The sequence below is a fragment of the Otolemur garnettii genome, unplaced genomic scaffold (genome assembly GCF_000181295.1).
Source record: "Otolemur garnettii isolate 467f Iridium unplaced genomic scaffold, OtoGar3 scaffold00034, whole genome shotgun sequence".
NCBI classification, from domain to species: Eukaryota; Metazoa; Chordata; class Mammalia; order Primates; family Galagidae; genus Otolemur; species Otolemur garnettii.
This window is the reverse complement of record NW_003852429.1, coordinates 9596600-9618695: the sequence shown is the minus strand read 5'-3', so window position 1 is coordinate 9618695 and position 22096 is coordinate 9596600. Positions and strand designations below refer to the sequence as shown.

The window sequence follows — 22096 nt, the reverse complement described above, 5'->3', positions numbered from 1 at the left end:
TTCTGTTTACTTCGGAGGGCAGAATAATTCAGCCAATGTTCTGCAGTACAGACTTAAACAGTCCTCACCTCCAGCCAATAACATCATATTCTGACTTAGACAGCAGTCTTTGTGAGTTTAGTTATTATAGGAGAGTTGCCTTGGTTCTGGTTACTTCTAGGTTCTCTATTTATTATGTTTCAGAAAATGTTTCTGAATCTTATGATGGTGAGACTCACAGACCCAAAAAGCCTGCCCCTCTTAGGGCTAATTTCTAAACAGAGTGAAGAACTTGGGAACAAGACAACCACCTCTTTGATCTAATTCTCATGCAACAACCCAACACTGCCCCTGTCCTAAGTCAGCCCATGGCCACTTACCAGGCAATTAAGAGACCACCCCAAAGCCCACCAATGTTACTCAAATCAGCCAGTTCTGAGCTGCCTACCCTGCCCTGCCTTTTCCAAGGAGGTCCTAATAAAGGCTCCTGGCCACCCTCCGCCTTGCTCCCTGCTGTTCCCTAACCCACTCTGGATCTCTCCCTGTGGCCCTTTGAAGCAGGGCGTGTCTCTTCCTCTCTGGAAACGGAAGTAACAAATTCTTCTTTCAACAGCATTAACCTCTCCCTCTGGATACTCAGTCACCTCCATAAATTAAAATCCACTGGTACTTTTCTGGACAGCCTCCAAAGCCAACACCAGATCTGCACAATCACTGAGGGGCATACTGCGGACAGCAGGGGCCACCCATCAAAAGGGTCCACAGAGCTCCTGGCCCAACCTTGCTCACCTCCTCCAAGCTGGCCTTCCAGCTACAAGAGCTACCACTTTACGGAAAGCTCCTCTAGGCTGAGCCTGCCTGTGGAACACACGCAGAACGTATTCACTTATTTTTATCTTTGAAGTTGATAAACTGATACGACAATATCCAATCAACCTTCTGGTGGTATTAACTAAAGATACAATAAGAAAATTCTACTGGTGGGCAAGCTTGACTATTTTTTGAAAAGAAATTGAGACATAATCAAGAAACAGTCATTTTCAGAAATGAAAAATGCAGGTATATTTCATTGTATTGTGCTTCACTTTTTTGTAATTTGCAGGTAAGTTTTTTTTTTTTTTTTAAACAAATTAAAGGTTTGTGGTCCTGTGTTTATCAGCAGCAGTCTCCCACTGGTACGTGCTCACCTCATGGCTTTGTGTCCCATTTTGGTGACTCTTCAAACTTTCACATCATGAAAACTACTTTCATCCTATGTTTGGTGATTTGTGATCAGGGATCTTCTATATTACTACAGGATTTATTTGGGGGCATGTGAACTGTAACCACATAGTAAGAAGGTGAACTTAATGGGTATGTGTGTTCTGTCTGATCCACTGACTGCTCATTCCCTTAGCTCTCTCCCCTTCCTTTCTCTAAGACACAACAATATTAAAACCCTACAATGGCCTCTAAGTGTTCAGGTGAAAGGAAGAATCACATTCTTACTTTAAATCAAAAGCTGGAAATCATTAAACTTACTAGGGAAGGCAAGTCAAAAGCTGGCATAGGCTGAAAGTGAGGCTTCTTGTGCCAAACAGCCAAGTTATGAATAAAAAGTTCTTGAAGGAAATTAAAAGGCTTATTCCTCCAAGCATGGGAATGATAAGAATGTCAAACAGCCTTACTACTAATATGGAAAAAGTCTGAGTTGTCTGGGTAGAAGACAACATTCCCTTAAGCCAAAGCCTAATTCAGAGCAAGGCCCTAACTCTCTTTAATTCTGTGAAGGGTGAGAGAGGTGAGGGGGCTGCAGAGGATAAGTCTGAAGGTAGCTGAGGTTGGCTCATGAGGTTTAAGGAAAGAAATTGTCTAAATAATAAACACGAGGCAAAGCAGCAAGTGATGGAGAAGCTTAGCAAGTTATGCAGAAGATCAAGCTAAGATCACTAATGAAGAGGGCTGCACTGAACAACAGATTTTCAACATAGAAGAGACAGCTTTCTGCTGGAAGAAAATGTCATCCAGGACTTTCACAGCTAGAGAGACACCTGGCTTTGAAGCTTCTACGAACAGGCTGACTTTCTTGAGAAAGGCTAATGTGGCTGGTGATTTAACTTGAAGCCATTGCTCATTCATTTATCATTCTGAAAATCAATCCTAAGACGCTTCAGAAAATGCAAAATCTGCTCACCCTGTGCTCTAGACATGAAACAAAGCCTGAATGACAGCACAACTGCTTACAATATTTGTACTGAATATTTTAAGCCCACTTTTGAGACCTATTACTTCGAAAATAAGATTCCCTTCAAAATATTATCACTCATTGACAATGCACCTGGTCAACCAAGAGCCCTGATGGAGACATACAAGGAGATGAATGTTGCTGTCACACCTGCTAGCACAACACCCATACTGCGGCCCATAGATCAATGGGTTACCTCCACTTTAAAGTCTCATTGCTTTAGAAACACATCTCATGAGACTGTAGCTGCCATAGTTGAGGACTCCTGTGATGATCTGGGCAAAGAAAATTGAAAATCTTCTAGAAAGAATTCACTATTCAGACACCATTAAGAATATCTGTAGCTGGGCACGGTGGCTGACACCTGTATTCTTAGCACTCTGGGAGGCCAAGGTAGGTGGATTGCCTGAGCCCACAAGTTCGAAACCAGCCTGAGCCAGAATGAGACCTCATCTCTAAAAATACCTGGGCATTGTGGCAGGTACCTGTAGTCCCAGCTACTTGGGAGGCTGAGAAAAGAGAATCGCTTGAGCCCTAGAGTTTGAGGTTGCTGTGAGCTATAACACCACAGCACTCTAACAAGGGTGTCAAAGTGAGACTCTGTCTAAAAAAAAAAGAATATATTTTCACAGGGAAACACAAATATCAACATGAACATGTCAAAATATCAACATGAACAGAAATTTGAGAAATCTAGATTCCAACTGTCATGTGTCACTTTAAGGGGCTCAAGAGGTCACTGGAGGAAGTCACTGCAGATGTGATAGAAACTGCATAAGAACTAGAACTGGAAGTGAAGGCTGAAGATGTGGCTGAATTGCTGCCATCTCAGGATAAAATGAACAGATGAGCAAAGACAGTGGTTTGTTAAGACGGAATCTACTCGTGATGAAGATGGTATACACGTTGAAATGGCAAATAAGGATATTTATTCTCTTTCTCAACTTAGCTGAGAAAGCAGTGGCAGGCTTTGGAAGGACTGACTCCAATTTGGAAGTAAGTTCACTGTAGACAAAATGCTGTCCAAAAGCATGACATATTACAGAGAATCTTCATGAAAGGAGGACCTAGTTGATATGACAAGCTTTGTTACTGTCTTATTTTAAGAAATTGCCAGTCACCCCAACATTCAGCAACATTCCACCACCAAAAAGATTATGAATCATTGAAGGATCAGATGATTGTTAGTATCTGTGGCTCAGTGGGTAGGGTGCTGGCCCCATATACCGAGGGTGGTGGGTTCGAACCTGGCCCCCACCAAACTGCAACAACAACAACAAAAATAGCCAGGCGCTGCGGTGGAAGCCTATAGTCCAAGCTACTTGGGAGGCTGAGGCAAGAGAACCACCTAAGCCCAGGAGTTGGAGGTTGCTGTGAGCTATGATGCCGAGCACTCTACTGAGGGTGAGAAAGTGAGAAAGCATATTTTAGCAAAAAGGTATTTTAATTACACACTTAATAGTCTATACTCTACACTCTGGTGTGAACACAACTTTTATATATACACTGGAAAACCAAAAAATTCATGTGATTCTCTTTATTTCAATATTGCTTTATTACAGTAGTCTGAAACCAGACTTGCAAAATTTCAAAGGTATACCTGTAATATCCTTCTGATCATCACTTCAGACAGTGACAGAAATTTCATTCATAGGAACAGTATGTCAGTCATAATTCTGTGCAGTCAAAAGGTATGTACAGTCATCGATATTAGGACAAAATATTAAAATAACATATGATATACGTATCATATATATTTATGGGGCCTGGTTCTTTCTCCAATATGATTAAAATGCCTATAGCTCTTTCAAAGTACAAATTAAGGCTGGGGCAAGTGGTGGACTATCAATCCAGGGACAATTAAGAGTGAATATTCAGCCGGAAGAAACAAGAGTGTGGCGTGAGCATGGGGAAGCAAAAGAAAACCAGGCAGTGTGCAACCATGAAGCGAAGGCTTAGTCTCAGGGATCAGAGGCTTAAAGAAAAGGACAGATTGAAACCTAAAAAGAAGGAAAAGAAAGATCCCAGCACGTTAAAGGAAAGAGAAGTCCCCCAGCACCCTTCATGCTTATTCTACCAATATAATACACAACTGGGCCCACCTTACCACATCTTGGTTGATACCAACTTTATCAACTTTTCCATTAAAGCCAAACTGGACTTAGTGCAGTCAATGATGGACTGTCTGTATGCCAAGTGCATTCCTTGTATAACTGACTGTGTAATGGCTGAAATTGAGAAATTGGGGCAGAAGTATCGAGTGGCCCTCAGGATTGCCAAGGATCCAAGATTTGAACGATTACCATGCACGCACAAAGGAACCTATGCAGATGACTGCTTAGTACAGAGAGTGACTCAGCACAAGTGTTACATTGTGGCCACAGTTGACCGAGACCTTAAACGAAGAATCCGGAAAATCCCTGGAGTTCCTATCATGTATATTTCTAACCACAGATACAATATTGAACGGATGCCAGATGATTATGGAGCCCCTTGGTTCTAATTCTTATAAGACAATGTTCGTATGCCTTTCTTCAACCAACTTTCTCTGTTAACAATTTGTTCAACATGAAATACCATGAATTATTACTCTGTTCACCAGCTTGCTTTATTATGACCTGGAGGATGTAGGTTGAATACACTCATGTTTGGATGCTATTTTGAAAATGATATTTTATCTCATTGATGGTCAAAGATGCAAAATCTTATGAAGAATGCTTCATTCTTTTTTGAGTTCTGTTGCACAATATGGTAATTATAGTTAATATTAGAGTAAATTTCAAATGTCCTTACCACAAAAATGTTAAGTATTTGAGGTGATGGATATATTGACTAGTTTGATTTAATTATTCCACGTTGTATTCATAGATTATAACATCACTGTGTACTCCATAAGTTTATACAAGTATAAATCGTTGGTTTACAATAAAAATAAAATTGTTGAGTCTTTTTGTAAAAAAAAAAAAAAAGAGTGAATGTTCAGGGCAGCACCTGTGGCTCAAAGAGTAGGGCTCCAACCCCATATACCAGAGGTGGTGGGTTCAAACCCGGCCCCAGCCAGAAGAAAAAAAGAGTAAGTGTTCAGTCTTATGTATCTTCATGAAAGGGTGGGGAAATGGTCACAGATGTCTAAATGCCCTTACATAGTTACTATGGAGACCATGGAATCTCAGCCTTGGCACTGCTGACCTGTTCTGTTGGCTAATTTCGTTTACTGTAGGATGTTCAGCAGTGAGCATCTCTGGCCTCTACTCACTAGAGTCCAGGAGCAGCCCACCTACCACTTGCATAATCAAAATGTCTCCAGACATTGCCAAATGTCCCCTAGGGAGCAACACCACCCTTGCTTGAGAATCACTGGTCTAGACTTGCAAAACCACAACCTACACAAGACAATCACGTTTCAAAAATTACCTGTGTTATTCCTAACATCCTCCGAGGATGCCCAAAGTGCTAAAATAGGAGCATGCAGGGAAAGAGGCGTGAAAATACTCAGATAAGAACAATTAACCACTCAGAATACACTCAAGTATGAGCGCCACACCCTGGTCACCTTACATGTGATGGAGAAGAAAGCTTTTAAATCAAATATATCAAGTTGCAATTTTAATTCATTTTAATATCTAGGAAAATGACTTGGATACATATTATTAGCTTTTGTAAAAAAAGACCCCTCCAGGTGCCTAGCACAAGAGAAACTGCCTTGGGAAGCAGAGGAAGCTGGACCTTGGCCTTCTGATCCACTAGGTGGCTGGTCTCTAAGCTCAAACACAGAAGTGCTAGTTTTGACCAGCACTTGTCCACTTGTCAGTCAGGGACCACTGGAGTACCTAACTCCAAACTGCCCAGACACTTATTCGAAGGGAGCCATAATTTGTCACCAGATCTGGGTCTGGTCCTTCAGCGGCCCCACTGCTTAGAGCACCATGAGCACTGAGCACATATGGTCAGTTCGTAATGGAGGCACTACCTCCTCTATAACCTGGGGTCTACTGATGACCTTGAATGTGAGAATTCAACAAGATGGCAAACATATGGTGTCAGGCACACTATTGGCACTCAACAATGGTGCCCCTGACCACCACCCTTCTATTTTCTTGGGCAACTGAGAAAAGAAAGGTATGGTACAATCCCTCTTGGTTGCAGTGAACTATAAGGGCAATTGTTAGAACTTATACACTAATTAAGTATAACACCCCTAAATTAGGTAGGGATTCCATTTCAAACAAGGGCACTTTGCAGTGTCACTGTGTCCCCCAATTTGCGGTTAACACTGATACCTCAGGAATCACCTAAGCTGCTCTTCCCAGAGTCTTGACAATTCACACCACGCAGAACATGCTGGCTTGGGAAAGCTCCCTCTCAGGGACACATCCTGGAGGTATTGATTACTATGTGACTTCTCACATGCCTGGTCATCCAACCTGCCATACACTTCTTACACGGGGGGATGCCATTATTTGTATTAAATAGTTAAGCAATTAAATGGTAGCTCCAGAACAGAAAAGCACTTTCTCACAGACGTCATTATGAGGTGATGCTTATAATGCACATTGTTGGCATCTCACCAGGAAGGTTACAGGACTTTTACAAAATTAAAGCCAAATGAAAAGCAACGGCTTTTAGAGCATTTAACTGTGCACTTTCACTGTCTACCCAGACCACAGTGTCTCTGGCAAACAGTAAGAGTACATCTACTCAAACGGTAAAAAGGACCTGCATAAACACAAAGCAATTACACAAACCAGAATTTCCCTTAAATACCATGAATGGCCATCTGTGGCAGACCTGGTTTATGATCCAGTATGAGGAAGATGAAGAAAAAGTCTCTCACACCCTTCCGAACAGCTAACAGCTAAACATATTCCTAAAGCAAATCAAACACAGGGCCAGATAAAGTTTGTTATTTTCCTTGCAAAAGCTTCAGGCCACTATGTTTCATATTTGCTCTACAAAACATTGCACTTATTAGTGAGATGGAAAAGAAACTCTAAAACTTCAATTATTACATGTACCCTAGGCCAACAGCTCTTTTGTGTTGTTGTTGTTGTTGCAATTTGCCAGGGCCAGGTTCAAACCCGCCAACATCAGTATACGGGGCCAGTGCCCGCTCACTGAGCCACGGGCACCACCAGGCCAACAGCTCTTAACTGGGAACAATTTTGCTGCCACACCTCCCCCAACCCGTCCCCCTCAACCCAGCCCCCAGGGGGCCCTTGGCAATGTTCAGGGACAATTTTGGTTGTTGTACCTAGGGATGTGCTCTGGCATCCAGTTGGTGGACACCAAGGCTTCTGCTAAACATCCTATAAGGCACAGGACATCTCTAGAATAAAGAATGATCTGCTGAAACTGAAAAACCTGCTATGAGCCAAAAATAAAAATTATCACTGTCTACGGCAGTGATTTTCAACTGGCATGATCTGGCACACCAATGTGCCATGAGAGGATCTTAGGTGGCTGAGAAAATTTTTAAAGATCATTAATTAAATTACTTTCCAAAGAAGTTCAAAGCACAGTAAGTATATTCTTTTTTTACTCTTTATTTTGATCAACACAGTAATTTAAATGTGTGTGGAAGTTTAATATAGGTTCAAGTGGGCTATGAGATTAAAAAAAAAAAAAGGTTGCAAAACAGTGATCTATGGGTATAAGACTTCAAATAACTCAAGGTAGATCTCAGGAATTGTGCAGAAGATAAATAAACTTAATAGATACGGGTGATGACACTAGGGGTCTAATTATACTGTAGGTTCTATCACATTACTCTTTGTTTTAAAAATAATATGTATTATAAAAGTACACATTAAATTAGTGCAAATAATCAAATATTCATCTTAATTTATTTTTTTTCTTTTCTTTTCTTTTTTTTTAAGAGACAAAGTCTCCCTTTATCACCCTTGGTAGAAGGTGGTAGCATCACAGCTCACAGCAATCTCCAATTCCTGGACTTAGGCAATTCTCTTGCCTCAGCCTCCTGAGTAGCTGGGACTACAGGTGCCTGCCACAACGCCTGGCTATTTTTTTGTTGCAGTTTGGCCAGGGCTGGGTTCAAACCTGCCACCCTCAGTGTATGGGGCCGGCGCCCTACCCACTGAGCCACAGGCACCGCCCCATCTTATTTTCTTTTTAGGAGAAACATCTAGAACAGTGTTGCTATGCTTGACTTGTATTAATAAGACCAGTATTATAATATAATGTGTTTTGGTATCAATTCCCTAAACTAGATAGCAATTCTCCATTAACTGTCAAAATACATTCCGAATCCAAGACCCAGTGTATTTTAAGCTAATTTCTACAAAAGCAGACTCTAGACCTCTCATCAAACCTTGAAGATCAGCTTCTAAGGAAAGGGAACCTAGAAATTTGTAATTTCTTCAAGTTTTCCAGGTGATTCTTATGCATAATGAAGTTTGAGAACCACTGACTTAGACGTGGCTTCTGTAAGAGCAGCCATTTCCACCTCTTTCTTGCTTAAGTTAAAGAGCATCAAACAAATAATTCACAGGAATGGAAGATCAGTGCTATGCAGTGATACGTCACACTGGCTGGAAAAGGCCTGAAACATCACCCCTTTAAAATGAGGCTGGAATAAGAAGAAAATCTCAGAAGCACTGTCATAAAATATCCCAGCTCAGAAGTATTTTGCCTTTCCACATGAATGTATTTTAAGCAGCAACATTTAAACGCAAGGCACCAAATTCTTCCCTGGCCCACATTTGTTACTGGTGATCTTCATTATTCTTCGAGGAAACAGATTTCTTAAGCATCTTGTTCACAGGGTGCACATTCAAATATGTGTTTTATAGATAGCATTTAATGATAAATAATACATTAACTATGTTAAGAAGTCAAACCATAAAATGGACAAAAATTTGGCTTTTCAAATACAATGAAAGATTTTTCCTTCTGAATTTTTTGTAGACTAAACACCCAATTATAGACTCAATCAAGGTTAGAACGTCAGAGGATAACATGTCTCCATGCAAGCAAGAAAAGGGAGCAAATAATGCTGGGCAAAATGAAGCAAGGGAAAAGGGCTACCAGAAAAATGCAGCTATTGCGCCAAGTGCCTGTTATTTCAGGCGTTTTACAAACAGTTCCTTATGCAACACTTGCATATCCATGAAAGTAGATAATGTCTATTTTGCTGATGAGAAAATTAAGGACCAGAGACGTTACTCTGTTTAACTTCACCAAGCTGGTAGATGGGAGATCTGAGATTCAAATGCAAGAAGACAAGCTTTATTTATTATTTCCCCCCAATCCCTGCCCACTCCAATATTCATTAACATCCTGTTTCATGGACGTTTCCTGTGAACATGTAACTCATTGTCCCAATATTTCAAATTGACAAAATTCTAAAGAATAAGGTGCTCCATGGCTTACTCATCTAAGAATCAGAATGGAATCCAGTGAGGGAACACATGTGGAGGTATTCTAAACCTCTACAGCATGAGGTGGTGTAAGGCATTAAGTCAGCCACTGAAATGGACTTTGAGGATCTATGGCAGATGGCAACAGGATGTTTAGATATTACAAGATAATTAGAGATACCCTAGGATACTGGGAAATCATGATTGAGGTTACACTAAATTACCTTCCAAAAGCCACACATAGTATAAATGCTTTGGACAACAGATAATGTCATAATTTGTAAATGACTCTCTTTAAGAGGAAAGAAGCCTCCCTTTAGCTGTGGGCATTTCCAGAGTTCCACTCTGGGCCTGCCCTCTGCTCCTCACCCTCTCTTTGGACAACCTCATCTACTGTGTGACTTTGGATCTCATGAAACACTGACTTACATGTGAATCCTTAATCTTTTTCCAGATATCCACAGCAGAAATTTCCTTTAAGTCACAGATATCTCTTGGAGATTTTACACGTACAATAGCCAAAATCCAACTTCTTATGTACTCCACCTTTTCTCTGGTGCAATTCTCTTCTTCCTATTTTTTATTCCTTAGTTAACTGCATCAGTTATTGTTTCTAGAAACCTCAGAATCATCTTCAATTTTGCCTAATACAAATAATTGTATACTGGGTGGGTGCAGTGGCTCACACTTGTAATCCTAGCACTCTCTGAGGCCAAGATGAGTGAATTACTTAAGCTCATGAGTTCAAGACCAGCCTGAGCAAAAGGAAGAACAAGACCCAGTTTCTATTAAAAATGAAAAATTGAGGCAAGAAGATCACTTGAGCCCAAAAAGTTCGAGGTTCTTGTGAACTTTGGTGCCACAGCACTCTATCCAGGGTGACAAAATAAAATTCTGTGTCTAAAAAAAATTAAACTGCCCACTGGATCCTAAAGAAGCTGTTCTCAAATGTACCCTCATCTTTATTTGCCTACTCCCACAAGTTTCTGGAAAGAAAAAAATAGTCACACCTGGTGATAGCACAGCTCATCTTCCAAGCCCTTCAACGAGCCTCAAAGAATACCAATCTCCTTGGCATAGCCCTGCAATCACCTAGCCTCTGCCATTCTAATTTCAGCTCTCAAATGGACCTTCACCTGTCACCTACCAGTCATCAGCCAAGCTTCTCTTCCTCAGACACCAGGGCATCTTCCTGCCTCTGCGCCTTCACTTAACTTCCTTCCTTCTCGTTCTCAACCATCAGCAGGGTGCAATCTCTTCTTTTTTGGAATTGTCTTCCTCTGATCGCAAATTTGACTCATCCTGATGTCACAGCAGGAGATACAGACGTCCCCTGCAAAACTTGAGTCTTCCACTTTCCTTAGTTTAAGTCCTAGAGTATCTCTACTGCATCACACACCTGTCATCATTCTTATCACGGTGCATTATAACTGGTTGTTTACATTTATATATCCTTAGGTAAAAATGGGCTCATTGATGGCAGAGATCTCTTCTGCCTTAAAATTGCCAGAATTCACTGTCTGTCACATAAAAAGGTTACCAGTCAATGGATGGTCACTATCATGACTATCATTAGATGCTACACTTTATGAGTATTATCAAAATGTGAAACCTACTAAGATATGAGATGCAATTCTTCTTTTCATATTTTTATTGAGGTATATTTGACAAATGAAATGGATATCTTATAATCAGAGAGCTATGCCCTACGGTCTGTACTTTTTAGATGAGGTTTTGTACCAGAAAAGATAAAAAGCTAATGTATCTAGAATTTTCTCTGCTACTACATCAGCCTACGTACAACCCATCTCAGCACTTAACTAGAGATCATGCTGTCAGTTTATCTGTCTTCACCCATAGCCAGCATGTTACTTAAGGGTAGAGACCAAGACATATCTATCCAGCCCACCTCACACAGCATAGCAGGCAATGATTTCTCTTAAATTTTTACTCAGAATGCATCATACTGGGATATTAATAACCAAACTTTTATGTTGTATAGACATGCCAATTTCAAAAGAGTAGAAATTGAACTTGTTATATTCTCTAAGTTCATTCTTTTTCAAGATTAAGATTGCATGTATAGCCCATTTAAAATCTTATTCTACCCACATTTTTGCCTAAAATTTTGTATATTTAAGGGAAAATATAAGAAGGAACGCTATAGATTTACCTTTTTCTTGGCACTGTAAAATGTATCTAAACATCAGAAAACTTCACCTACCCTCCACAAAGTGCTCTGTTGGTGGCTACCCCCTGCTTTCTATCACTGGATGGACAAAAGGCCAGTAATAAGGCCACCAGGACCTAGTGGGGAGGAGTGGGGCAGGCAGCAGGTCTGAGGAAGGTTCTAGACTCCATGGCAAACACTTCCCAAAGCAGCATGATGGGTCAGGCGGGCAAGTCCCAAGGGGCGATTTGGCCAGATGACCCCCAAGGGAAGAGCATGAGCAGATACCTAAGCCAGTGGACTCGGGAAGCTGCAAACGCAGGCTGGGACAGGCGGGAAGTCACGACACCAGTGTGCAGGAATCCCAGTAGGCTTCATGTCATTTCTGAAACCCACTATCAGAGAAGGGGATGGGGCAGAGACAAGAGATAAATTTAAGTCAGACTTGAAAGTTGAGAGGCTTATCAATTGATAAGATATAGAAAACCGAAGAAGTTCTCTGGAAGTTTAATTTGGAAGACCATACACAACCCGAAATGCATGACATCATTTACTTCTCCAAAGAGTACCTACAGAAAAAGGAAAACAATGATGACACGCCGCACTCTTTTCCTCTCCCAATTATTTGGATTTCAAACAAATGGGAGTTTGCTGTGTTAAAATTCAATATCTGCAAGTAAATTTTCAGAAGAGGCCCAACTTTTGGATGATGTTTATATATCTATAAATATGAATGATGCAAATGTTGGGTTCTACGGTATCAGATGACAAGATACAGACCAAGCTTCAGCTCTTGCTAATTAAACGAATCAATTAAGAGACTACGGTTGCAACTGTGTGGCTGCTGTTCTATAGTAGCAATAACAACCCCACAGGGAGGTCTTTTATTACATTAAAATGCTGTCCTCCACAACTCCATCAGATATTATTAGAAACAGTTATTTGTGTCTTGCTGTCATATTAGTAGCAAAGGCAAATTATGGAAATATGCAGACCAGAATGGGCCCAGTATGAGATCAGGTTGGGTTTTTAGCCTCCAAGGGAACAATTGCTGAAATTCCAAAGTTCCCCAAAGTTCTTTAATGGAACTGATAAATCTATCAGCACAGCATCCATTTAGAAGCTAGGTAAGGGTCACATATTTACATACTTTCCTGCTAAGCTGATACAATTCAACTAGATGAATTATCATATTAAGTTTACCCTCCTGAGTTAAACTGATGGAGTTCAAAATTGTTTTCGATGGTTGTCATTAATCGCTGTTACTTCCTAAATGCTTACTTTGAAATCTAATTGTGCTGGTGTATCAAGGGTCATATTAATAGCATTCTTAATGGTAAATCTTTGTAAAACATGTTTATTCTACTAATATTATCACTCAAGCTTTTAAAGCTAATAAGAAATAAAGTATATTTATTATCAATAAAAACTTAATTTAAAAATGTACAATTTGAGATTTAAATTAGCTTTAAGAACTTTAGCGGCATTTGGTTTCATTAGATCTCTGGCTAAGTTTCAAAGACACAGAATCTGATAGTTCCTCAAGAGTCCTTGGGCGCGTGCCAACCCCACAGCCATGGAGAAGCTGTTCAGTGTAGTGCCAGCCTATTTTCTCTTTCAGGCAATGGGCATTGTTTTTCTTTTATTTTTTTCTTTCTTTTTTTTGTTTTTTTGGCATTGTTTTTCAAAGGAAAAAAAAATCAGCCTCACTGAGGAACGTGTTGGCCTAATATTACAGCACTTTACAAAATAAATATAAATAATAATTAAAATACAAAAATGTGGGATAAAATGGCAACAAAGTATTTGTTCTTATTGTGAAGCACAGTTCAAGAAATTCTTGTTAAACACTATATCTCTTTCTTTTCCCTGTAAGCTTAGACTAAAGTATACAAACTTCACCAAAAACATGCAACAAAACAAACAAAAACCCAGACAATTAAAGATTTGCATGTCTTGGGAAAATTCTGGGATATGTAGCTTACTAGTTCAGTTTATGTCATGAACTGAATGTTTGTGCCCTCCTCCGATTCATATGTCAAAGCCCTAATCCCCAGTGCAATGGCATTTGGAGATAAGGCCTTGGGAGGGTAATTGGGCCTACATGAGGTCATGAGGGCGCCCCCATACAGGACGGGCACCCTTACTGGAAGAGGACAAGAGATCATAGCTGGCTTGCTCTCGCTCTCCGTGCGCTCTCTCTCCCCCAAGCAAGAACACAGTAAGAAGGAATCCACCTGCAAGTGAGGAAGTAGGTCCTCACCAGGAACTGAATCTGCTGGCAGCTTGATCCAGACTTCTCTGCCCTGCAACTGTGAAAACTTAATGTCTGTTGGTTAAGCCATCCCCTCTGGTATGTGTTACAGCAGCCTGAGAGACCAAGGCAGCCGTACACAGCAGGTACTGCAAAGAGCTCCTGGATTATGCAGTTAAGCAATTTGTTCTAAAGGTGCGCGGATGGTTAACAGCCTGACTTTAAAGTCAGAGAGACCTGGCTCTGCCCAGTTATGGCCATAGCATAGTTACAAGCCTCTCTATGCTCCCTTCTTCTGAACATCAGGCGCCGCACCCATCTTCAGCATTTCTGCATGTTTGCGTGTAGGACAGCTAGCTCTAGTTGGTAGCTCCAGTCATGTGGGTAAGGATAACAGTGTGGAAACACTGGGGAGAATAAACGGCAGTACTGATGTGAGGTGTTATTAAGGCACAGACCTAAGAAGTAATGCTCTGTTTATAAAATATGTTTTTAGGTAAGTTGCCTGAGTCACTTCTCAGCTTTTCGTATGTGTCGAATATGATTTCACATCTATGTAGTATACTGCGTTGAACAGTGTTTTCCAAAAATTCTGTCTACCCAGAACCTCAGAATGTGAACTTTTTTGGAAATACAGTCTTTGCACATGTAATTATCTAAGATGAATCTTTACTGTTTTAAGTGAGCCCTAAATCTGATGACTGGTGTCACTGGATTTATGTGAATGAATATATATACACAAGTCAGAGGGACAAAGGCCACGTGATGATGAGATTGGAGCGACGGGCTCCAGACCAAGCAACACCAGGACTTGACGGCAGCACCAGAAGGGAGGGGAGAGGCATGAAGCAGACCCTCCCCGAGCCTCTCAGAAGGAACCCCCTGCCCACACCTTGACTTTCTGTTTCTGGCTCCTCAAACTAGGACACAATAAATTGCTATTGTTTACCACCCAGTTTTAGGAGAAGTAATGAAATCAATAGATACTAAAGGTTAAAATGTAGGTGTCCACATCTATGTATGTACCATGCAGGTTAAATGTGTTTCTTGGGGTCGTGAACACACAAATTTCATCTCTGAATGTCCAATCTATTAATTCAGAAGGCTTTGGCATCATTATACAAAAACACTACCTAACAATTTTAAATCAAGTTCAAACAGCATTACTGAGAGTTGATGAGCCAAAGGCTTTAAGGTGGACAGAATGAATCTGCTGAATCTCAAATCCCTGCCCTTCCTAAGAATCTGGAGCACCCTGTATGGAGTGGCCATGGGGTTCTATAAACAGAAGATGGTCCCTGTGCTCCCAGGCTGTGTGTTAGGACAGGCTGGGCGGTAAGTCAACACTGAGATCTCAGTCCACTGGAGGCTGAGGCGGGCAGTGCTCAGTGCACTCCCCACCAGGGACTTACCTGACAAAGGCACAACAACATCACACTCAGCTTACCAGGGGGACACAGCAGGACACCAGGGCCTCACACCTCCTTTTAACTACCTCTGACCAGAAGTGACACACATTACTACAAGGGGACAATTTTTCCTGGGTCTTTTGCTTTTTTCCACTTCTTATGAGCAAGATACTGGTTGCCCTTTGCTCTGCGCTGTCTATTCAAGGATGTTTGTGCAACGAACAGCCTCAAAATGTACACAGTGTCTCTCTCCAGGACAACGGCAGGCTTGATTAATGCCCATTATAAAAGATTCAAGTTCCCTAAACTCAGGGCTCCTTTCCTCACATGTGGTGCCATCTTGCCCTCTTTGCATCACACTGGGGGAGTTGGGACCAGGGAAATGGTGCAAAAACAATGGTACTTTGATCACTGCTACTGTTGTCCTTCACCTCTGACCCTGGAGTCTCATGCGTTCTACCAGCATCCCTGAAATTGTACCAGGCTAATCTGTCAGCTTGCAGGTAGGGTAAATCTCAAACCTCAAAGTTCTTGACATTCACTTCCACTCATGGTTTTTAGTTAGAACTAGTAATATGGTCCCAACACAATACTTCTTGCTTTATTATTAAAAATCCCAATGACATAAACAGATAAAACTCATATATTTATGCAGTCCTATATCATAGAGAAATGGACAAAAGGCTTGAAGAGGTACCTCACAGATATGGAAGCTCAGTGGCAGATCAACAGAACTGGTCAGTAATCATAAGGAAAGATGTTCTACCTCAGTAGTAATCAGGATAAACAAGTTAAGACCACAAAGAAGACACATTCACACCGGTCAAAAATAAGAAGTGTGATAACAGCAGGTGCCAGATGTGGAACCAAGTGAACATATTTAATGCACACAGATCCTAAAGAAACTATTGCACACATGTCATCAGCACACATACACCCATGGGTACAGATGTTTGGGGCAGCATCCAGAATTAATGTGAAAACACTGGACACTATAACACACAGCAGGGCAACCAGTCACAGACAGTTCCAGAATATAACTCCATGTACGTCAAGTTTAAAGGCAGGAAAACGAAACTATGTATTACGTATGTGGGAAAATTATAGAGAAAAGCAAGGAATGATGAATACCAGTCAGGAAGAAGTTCTCCATGAGAGAAAGGGTGATGGACGGGGAGGTGCACAGACACCTTTGAGACTCACGGTTAAGTGTTAAGGAAACTTCCGGCATAGCTTTGTGTGTCGTTATTCTGGATAACTTACAAATGCCAGATAAACCTTCTTTCATACAGTTTTATAAATATGTAAAGTATATTTATAACATTTTGTATAATATTTTATATTTATATCTTAAAGAAACAAATTTTTAAAAATTAATGAGATTTGTTTTATTGGAAATGAAAATCACAAACTGGCATTTTTTTAAAAGTTCAGAGTCTGTAAAACATGAATGGAATAAATTATTTTTAAGTTTTTACTTTCTCTAAGTTGAAACACTAATATTTTTGAACTATACCACAAAAGCCTTTGCCTAAAACTCTTTTTTGAACACTAAAGGTCATGTTTATCAACATTCACAAAACCAACTTACATAGAAAATTCCATAAGGATACTCACAAAAACAAATATATACCTGGGAAGCATCACCTTTCCCATGAGAATGCTACCTGCGTGCCTTGGGAAGGACACTGGCTTCAGACATCATCAATCAAAACAACACACAACAGGTGGAAATTGTTCTGCACTGCTATCTTCAAACCATGTCTTTCCCGCTTCCATACTGACTTATGATTGCTAATAATACACAGAGAAAAATTCAATGGGACAAAATACACAGGGCATCCAAACTGCTGTGTTGTTAAATTTTAGAGTAATTAGAAATAACTCCAGAAAGTGTGCCAGAAATTGACATTCCTACTCAGTGTAAACTGTATAAACAGTGGACACAGAGTCTGTTTGGAATTCACTAGCAAGTAATCTATCATTTACCGGGGTGGAGGGTAAAGTGTTAGCCACACGAAATTCTCTTTTCCTTTTTCAGGTGACTTTTTGTTGGCTGAAAGAGAGAGAGAGAAGGAGGGGGACAGAGGGATGAGAAGAGATGGGGGGGGGAGAGAGTGTGTGTTTTGCTAATAAATTTTGGGTGCTGGAAGTAGATGAATGAGCAAAATGAAAAGGCACTTGCTGATGGAAGTGAGCTGAGCAATCTGCCCTTCCACGTCTGGAATCTGCCTGCCACCTGGATGTGAAACCGTGGGAAGGCCAGCAACCTGGGAGCTTCCTTCTCTGAAGAAGACAGCTTACTTCAGCTCTTCAGTCCCGAACAGCCCCCTGCACTTTCTTTTTCTTCATTTATTTCTGTATTTGCTTTCCTCACTTTTCCTTTTCAAGTCCAACACCTGCTGCCAGCCGATTTCATTCACTCATTTGCCCAGCATTTACTGGATGCCTCCTGCACACCAGGCCCTGCTTGGGGCATGGGGTAAAGAGTGCTGGACAAAACAGGCCAGGAGCCCTGTGCTTAAGGTTCTTGTCACTTTCATGTGGGGAAAACAGGCAACAAATACGTCAAAAGAGTGAAATTATTGTATGTCAAATAATAATGAATAAAGAAAACAGCATGAAGCTGAGAAAGGGGGAGATAAAAGGTAGGAGTGACCAGAATTCTAAATGGCATAACCAGGGAACCCCACTACCCCCTCTTCAGAAGGCAGCTGTTGAGTAAAGGCCTGGAGAAAGTAAGGGAGTGTCCTGTGCAGCCATCTGCGGACAGATGTTCTTGGCAGAAGAAAAACAAGTGAGGAGACAGACCCTGGACACGTGCCCACACATAAGAAAGCAACAAGGCAAATGCCGCTTTGGGGCCACATCAACTGCTATGTTTAATAACAGGCCAGGGAGCCAGGAAGAGTGGGCAGGCCCCTGGTCACTTCTTCTTCAGATCAGAGATGCCAGAAGCTGGGCCAGGAGTGGGTGAAAGTGTGAAAGGGGGAATCAAGGGCAAAGCCAAGGTTGAGCTCAAGCTACCATTTTCTGAGACAGGAAGAACTGAAGGAGAATGTTTTGGTTGCTTGTTTTGTTTGACTAGGGGGTGAGGTTATGTGTATAAAGGGCTGAGTTTTCACTATATCAAGTCTAAGAAATCTCTTAGAATCCTAGCAGAGAAGTCAGGTAGCAGAGATGACATGAGTGCCCTTCTCAGCACGAGCACGAGGCTATTGTGAATACCGCCCTGTGTAACCCTGAAAAAGAATGAATTCTTCGTGTGCTGACACAGAAAGATGTCTAAGACTTATTATTGCATGAAAAGATGTGTAATTCTATTTCTGGAAGAATATATCTATTGTTAATAACTTAAATACCTCTAGGGGACAGGATATACTTCTGTGATGGTTAATTCTGTGTCAACTAGGTAAGGCCACGGTAGCCAGGTACTCAGTCAAACATTTCTATGAAGGGAGTTTTTGTATTTTTATTTATTTCTTTATTTTCTTAAAGACAGGGTCTCGCTCTGTCACCCAACCCTGGAGTGCAGTGGGATAATCATAGCTCAATGTAACCTCAAAGCGAAGTTATTTTTTATATAGGATTAATTTTTAAATCAGTAGATTGAGTAAAAAAGACCTCCCTCCATAATGTGGCCAGGGCCTTATCCAGAGAGTTGAAGGACTTAAGAGAAAAAAGGCTGACCTCCCCACATGAGAAGGAATTAGCTACCAGGTTGCCTCTGGACTGAACTGCGGGATCTCCAGCCTGCTGGCCTACCCTGCAGAATATGGACTTGTCAAGTCTCCACAATTGCATAAGCCAATTCCTTAAGATAAATTACTCCCTTTTATTCCCCTCTGCCCCATACCTCTGTTGGTTCTATTTCTCTGGACAACCCTAATACAACTGCTAATGACATATATTTAATGCTATTAACAATTTTTTACAATAAGCATGTATTACTTTATTAATCAGAAAAACAAGAATAACTACAAATCATACTTCCATTATTTAACATATTGGCTGCCATATTAGAAAAAATGAAATTTTTCCTTTGGTCTGCAATGTTTTATTTATTAGGTCAAGATAGGTCAAGAGAGATGTGAGTGATATATAGGCCCCGGGTTTAAAACTTAGTGTTAAATACAACTCATGAGGCAGTTGATGTGCTCAAATTTAGGTAACATCGATTAAGTGCCCATATACACACTCTTATAAATTGAAGACAGAACTATGAAATGATAGTCCCACTTCTAGGTATATACACAAAAAACTGAAAGCAGGATCTTGAAGGGATATGTACACATTGGTGTTTACCGCAGCACTATTCACAATGGCCAGGAGGTAGAAGCAACCAAAATGCCCACTGCCAGAAGAATAGATAAATAAAATGGGTATATACATATAGCAGAATATTATTTCACCTTATAAAAGAAGAAACGATTGTCACATACTACAACAGAGGTGAATCTTGAGGACATTAAGGTAAGTAAAATAAAAATCAAGTATTATGGGCCAGGTGTAGTGGCTCATCCCAGTAATCCCACAACTTTGGAGACTGAGGCATGAAGATCACTATAGGCCAGGTGTTTGAGACCAGCCTGAGCAACACAGTGAAACTCCCATTTCTATAAAGAATAAAAAAAATTATCCAAGCACAGTGGCATACCTGTAGTCCCAGCTACTTGAGAGGCTGAGGCAGGAGGATTGCTTGTGCCCAAGAGTTTGAAGCTTCAGTGAGCTAAGATCACCATTGCCTCTAGCCTGGGTGATGGAACAAGACTTTGTCTCTAAACAATACATAACTTGTTTTTCAAGAAGGCAGATCCTCTTATCTGAGATGTCTAAAGTCAAACTCACTCAGAAACTTTTGATCAAATTCCAACTTCTACAGTGGTGAAAGGATTAAAAATATTCACTGAACTTTTGAAAAACTCGATACTCAAAATTCTACCAGGCTTATCAATATTTATAATTAATGTGAATGGCTTAAATTGCCCTCTAAAGAGGCACAGGTTGGCTGACCGGATGACAAAACACAGGCCCGATATATGCAGCAAACAAAAATCTCATCTAACCTTAAAAGATAAACATAGTCTCAGGGTGAAGGGATGGTCACCTATATTTCAGATAAATGGAAATCAGAAAAAAGCAGGTGTGACTATTCACAGATACAATAGGCTTTAAACCAACAAAAGCAAGCAAGGATAAGGATGGTCACTTCATATTTGTTAAGGGTAACACTCAACATGATGAGATTTTAATTATTAACATTTATGCACCCAGCCAGAATGTGCCTCAATTTATAAGAGAGACTAACAGACATGAGCAACTTTATTTCCTCCAGCACCTCAATAGTCAGAGATTTTAACACTCCTTTGGCAGTGTTGGATTGATTCTCCAAAAGGAAGCCAAGTTAAAGAAATTTTAGACTGAAAGTTAACCATTCAACAACTGGATTTAACAGACATCTACAGAACATTTCATCCTAACAAAACTGAATACACATTCTTCTCATCAGCCCACGGAACAGACTCCAAAATTGATCACATCTTAGGTCACAAGTCTAACCTCAGCAAATTTAAAAGAATAGAAATTATTCCTTGCATCTTCTCGGGCCAACATGGAATAAAAGTTGAACTCAAGAACAACAGGAATATGTTTGCCCATATAAAAACATGGAAACTAAATAACACTTTGCTGAAGAATAGCTGGATCATAGACAAGATTAAGAAGGAGATTACCAAATTTTTGGAACAAAACGATAATGAAGATACGAATTATCAACATCTGGGATACCACAAGGGCTGTCCTAAGAGGGAAATTCATAGCACTGCAAGCCTTCCTCAAGAGAACAGAAAGAGAAGAAGTTAACAACTTAATGGGACATCTCAGGCAACTGGAAAAGGAAGAATATTCCAATCCCAAGCCAGCAGAAGAAAGGAAATAACCAAAATTAGAGCAGAATTAAATTAAATTGGGGAAAAAAGGATTATACAACAGATCAATAAATTAAAAAGTTGGTTTTTTGAAAAGTTCAATAAAATAGATAAACCTTTGGCTAACCTAAACAGGAACAAAAAGAGTAAAATATCTAATTTCATCAGTCAGAAATGGTAATGATGACATAACAACAGACTCCTTAGAAATTCAAAAAATTCTTAATGAATATTACAAGAAACTCTCTTCTCAGAAATATGAAAATTTGAAGGAAATATATCAATACTTGGAAGCATGTCACCTTCCTAGACTTAGCCAGAATGAAGTGGAAATGTTGAACAGGCCTATATCAAGTTCTGAAATAGCATCAACTATACAAAATTTCCTTAAAAAGAAAAGCCCAGGACCAGATGACTTCACATCAGAATTCTACCAAACCTTTAAAGAAGAAATAGTACCTGTATTACTCATCCTTTTCCAAAATAATAGAGAAAGAAGGAATACTACCCAACACATTCTATGAAGCAAACATCACCTTGATCCCCAAACCAGGAAAAGAACCAACAAGACAAGAAAATTATAGACCAATATCACTAATGAATATTGACGCAAAATATTCAACAACATCCTAGCAACACATCAAACAAATTATCCACCATGACCAAGTGGGTTTTATCCCAGGGTCTCAAGACTGGTTCAATGTACATAAATCTATAAATATAATTCATCACATAAACAAAGCAAAAAACAAAGACC

The 22096-nt window shown here is 40.3% G+C and overlaps 2 protein-coding genes across 3 annotated transcripts in view; one reads left to right on the top strand and one right to left on the bottom strand.

The window, feature by feature from the left end:
* PCCA (propionyl-CoA carboxylase alpha subunit) overlaps window positions 1-22096 on the bottom strand; it is a 373052-nt gene that overhangs the window by 58177 nt on the left and 292779 nt on the right. The gene's annotated exons all lie outside the window — the stretch shown is intronic.
* Window positions 3584-4762, top strand: LOC100962982 (rRNA-processing protein FCF1 homolog). Its single transcript, XM_003789602.3, has one exon. It carries the CDS (start codon window positions 4110-4112, stop codon window positions 4704-4706), a length of 597 nt encoding a protein of 198 aa, XP_003789650.1. The 5' UTR covers window positions 3584-4109; the 3' UTR covers window positions 4707-4762.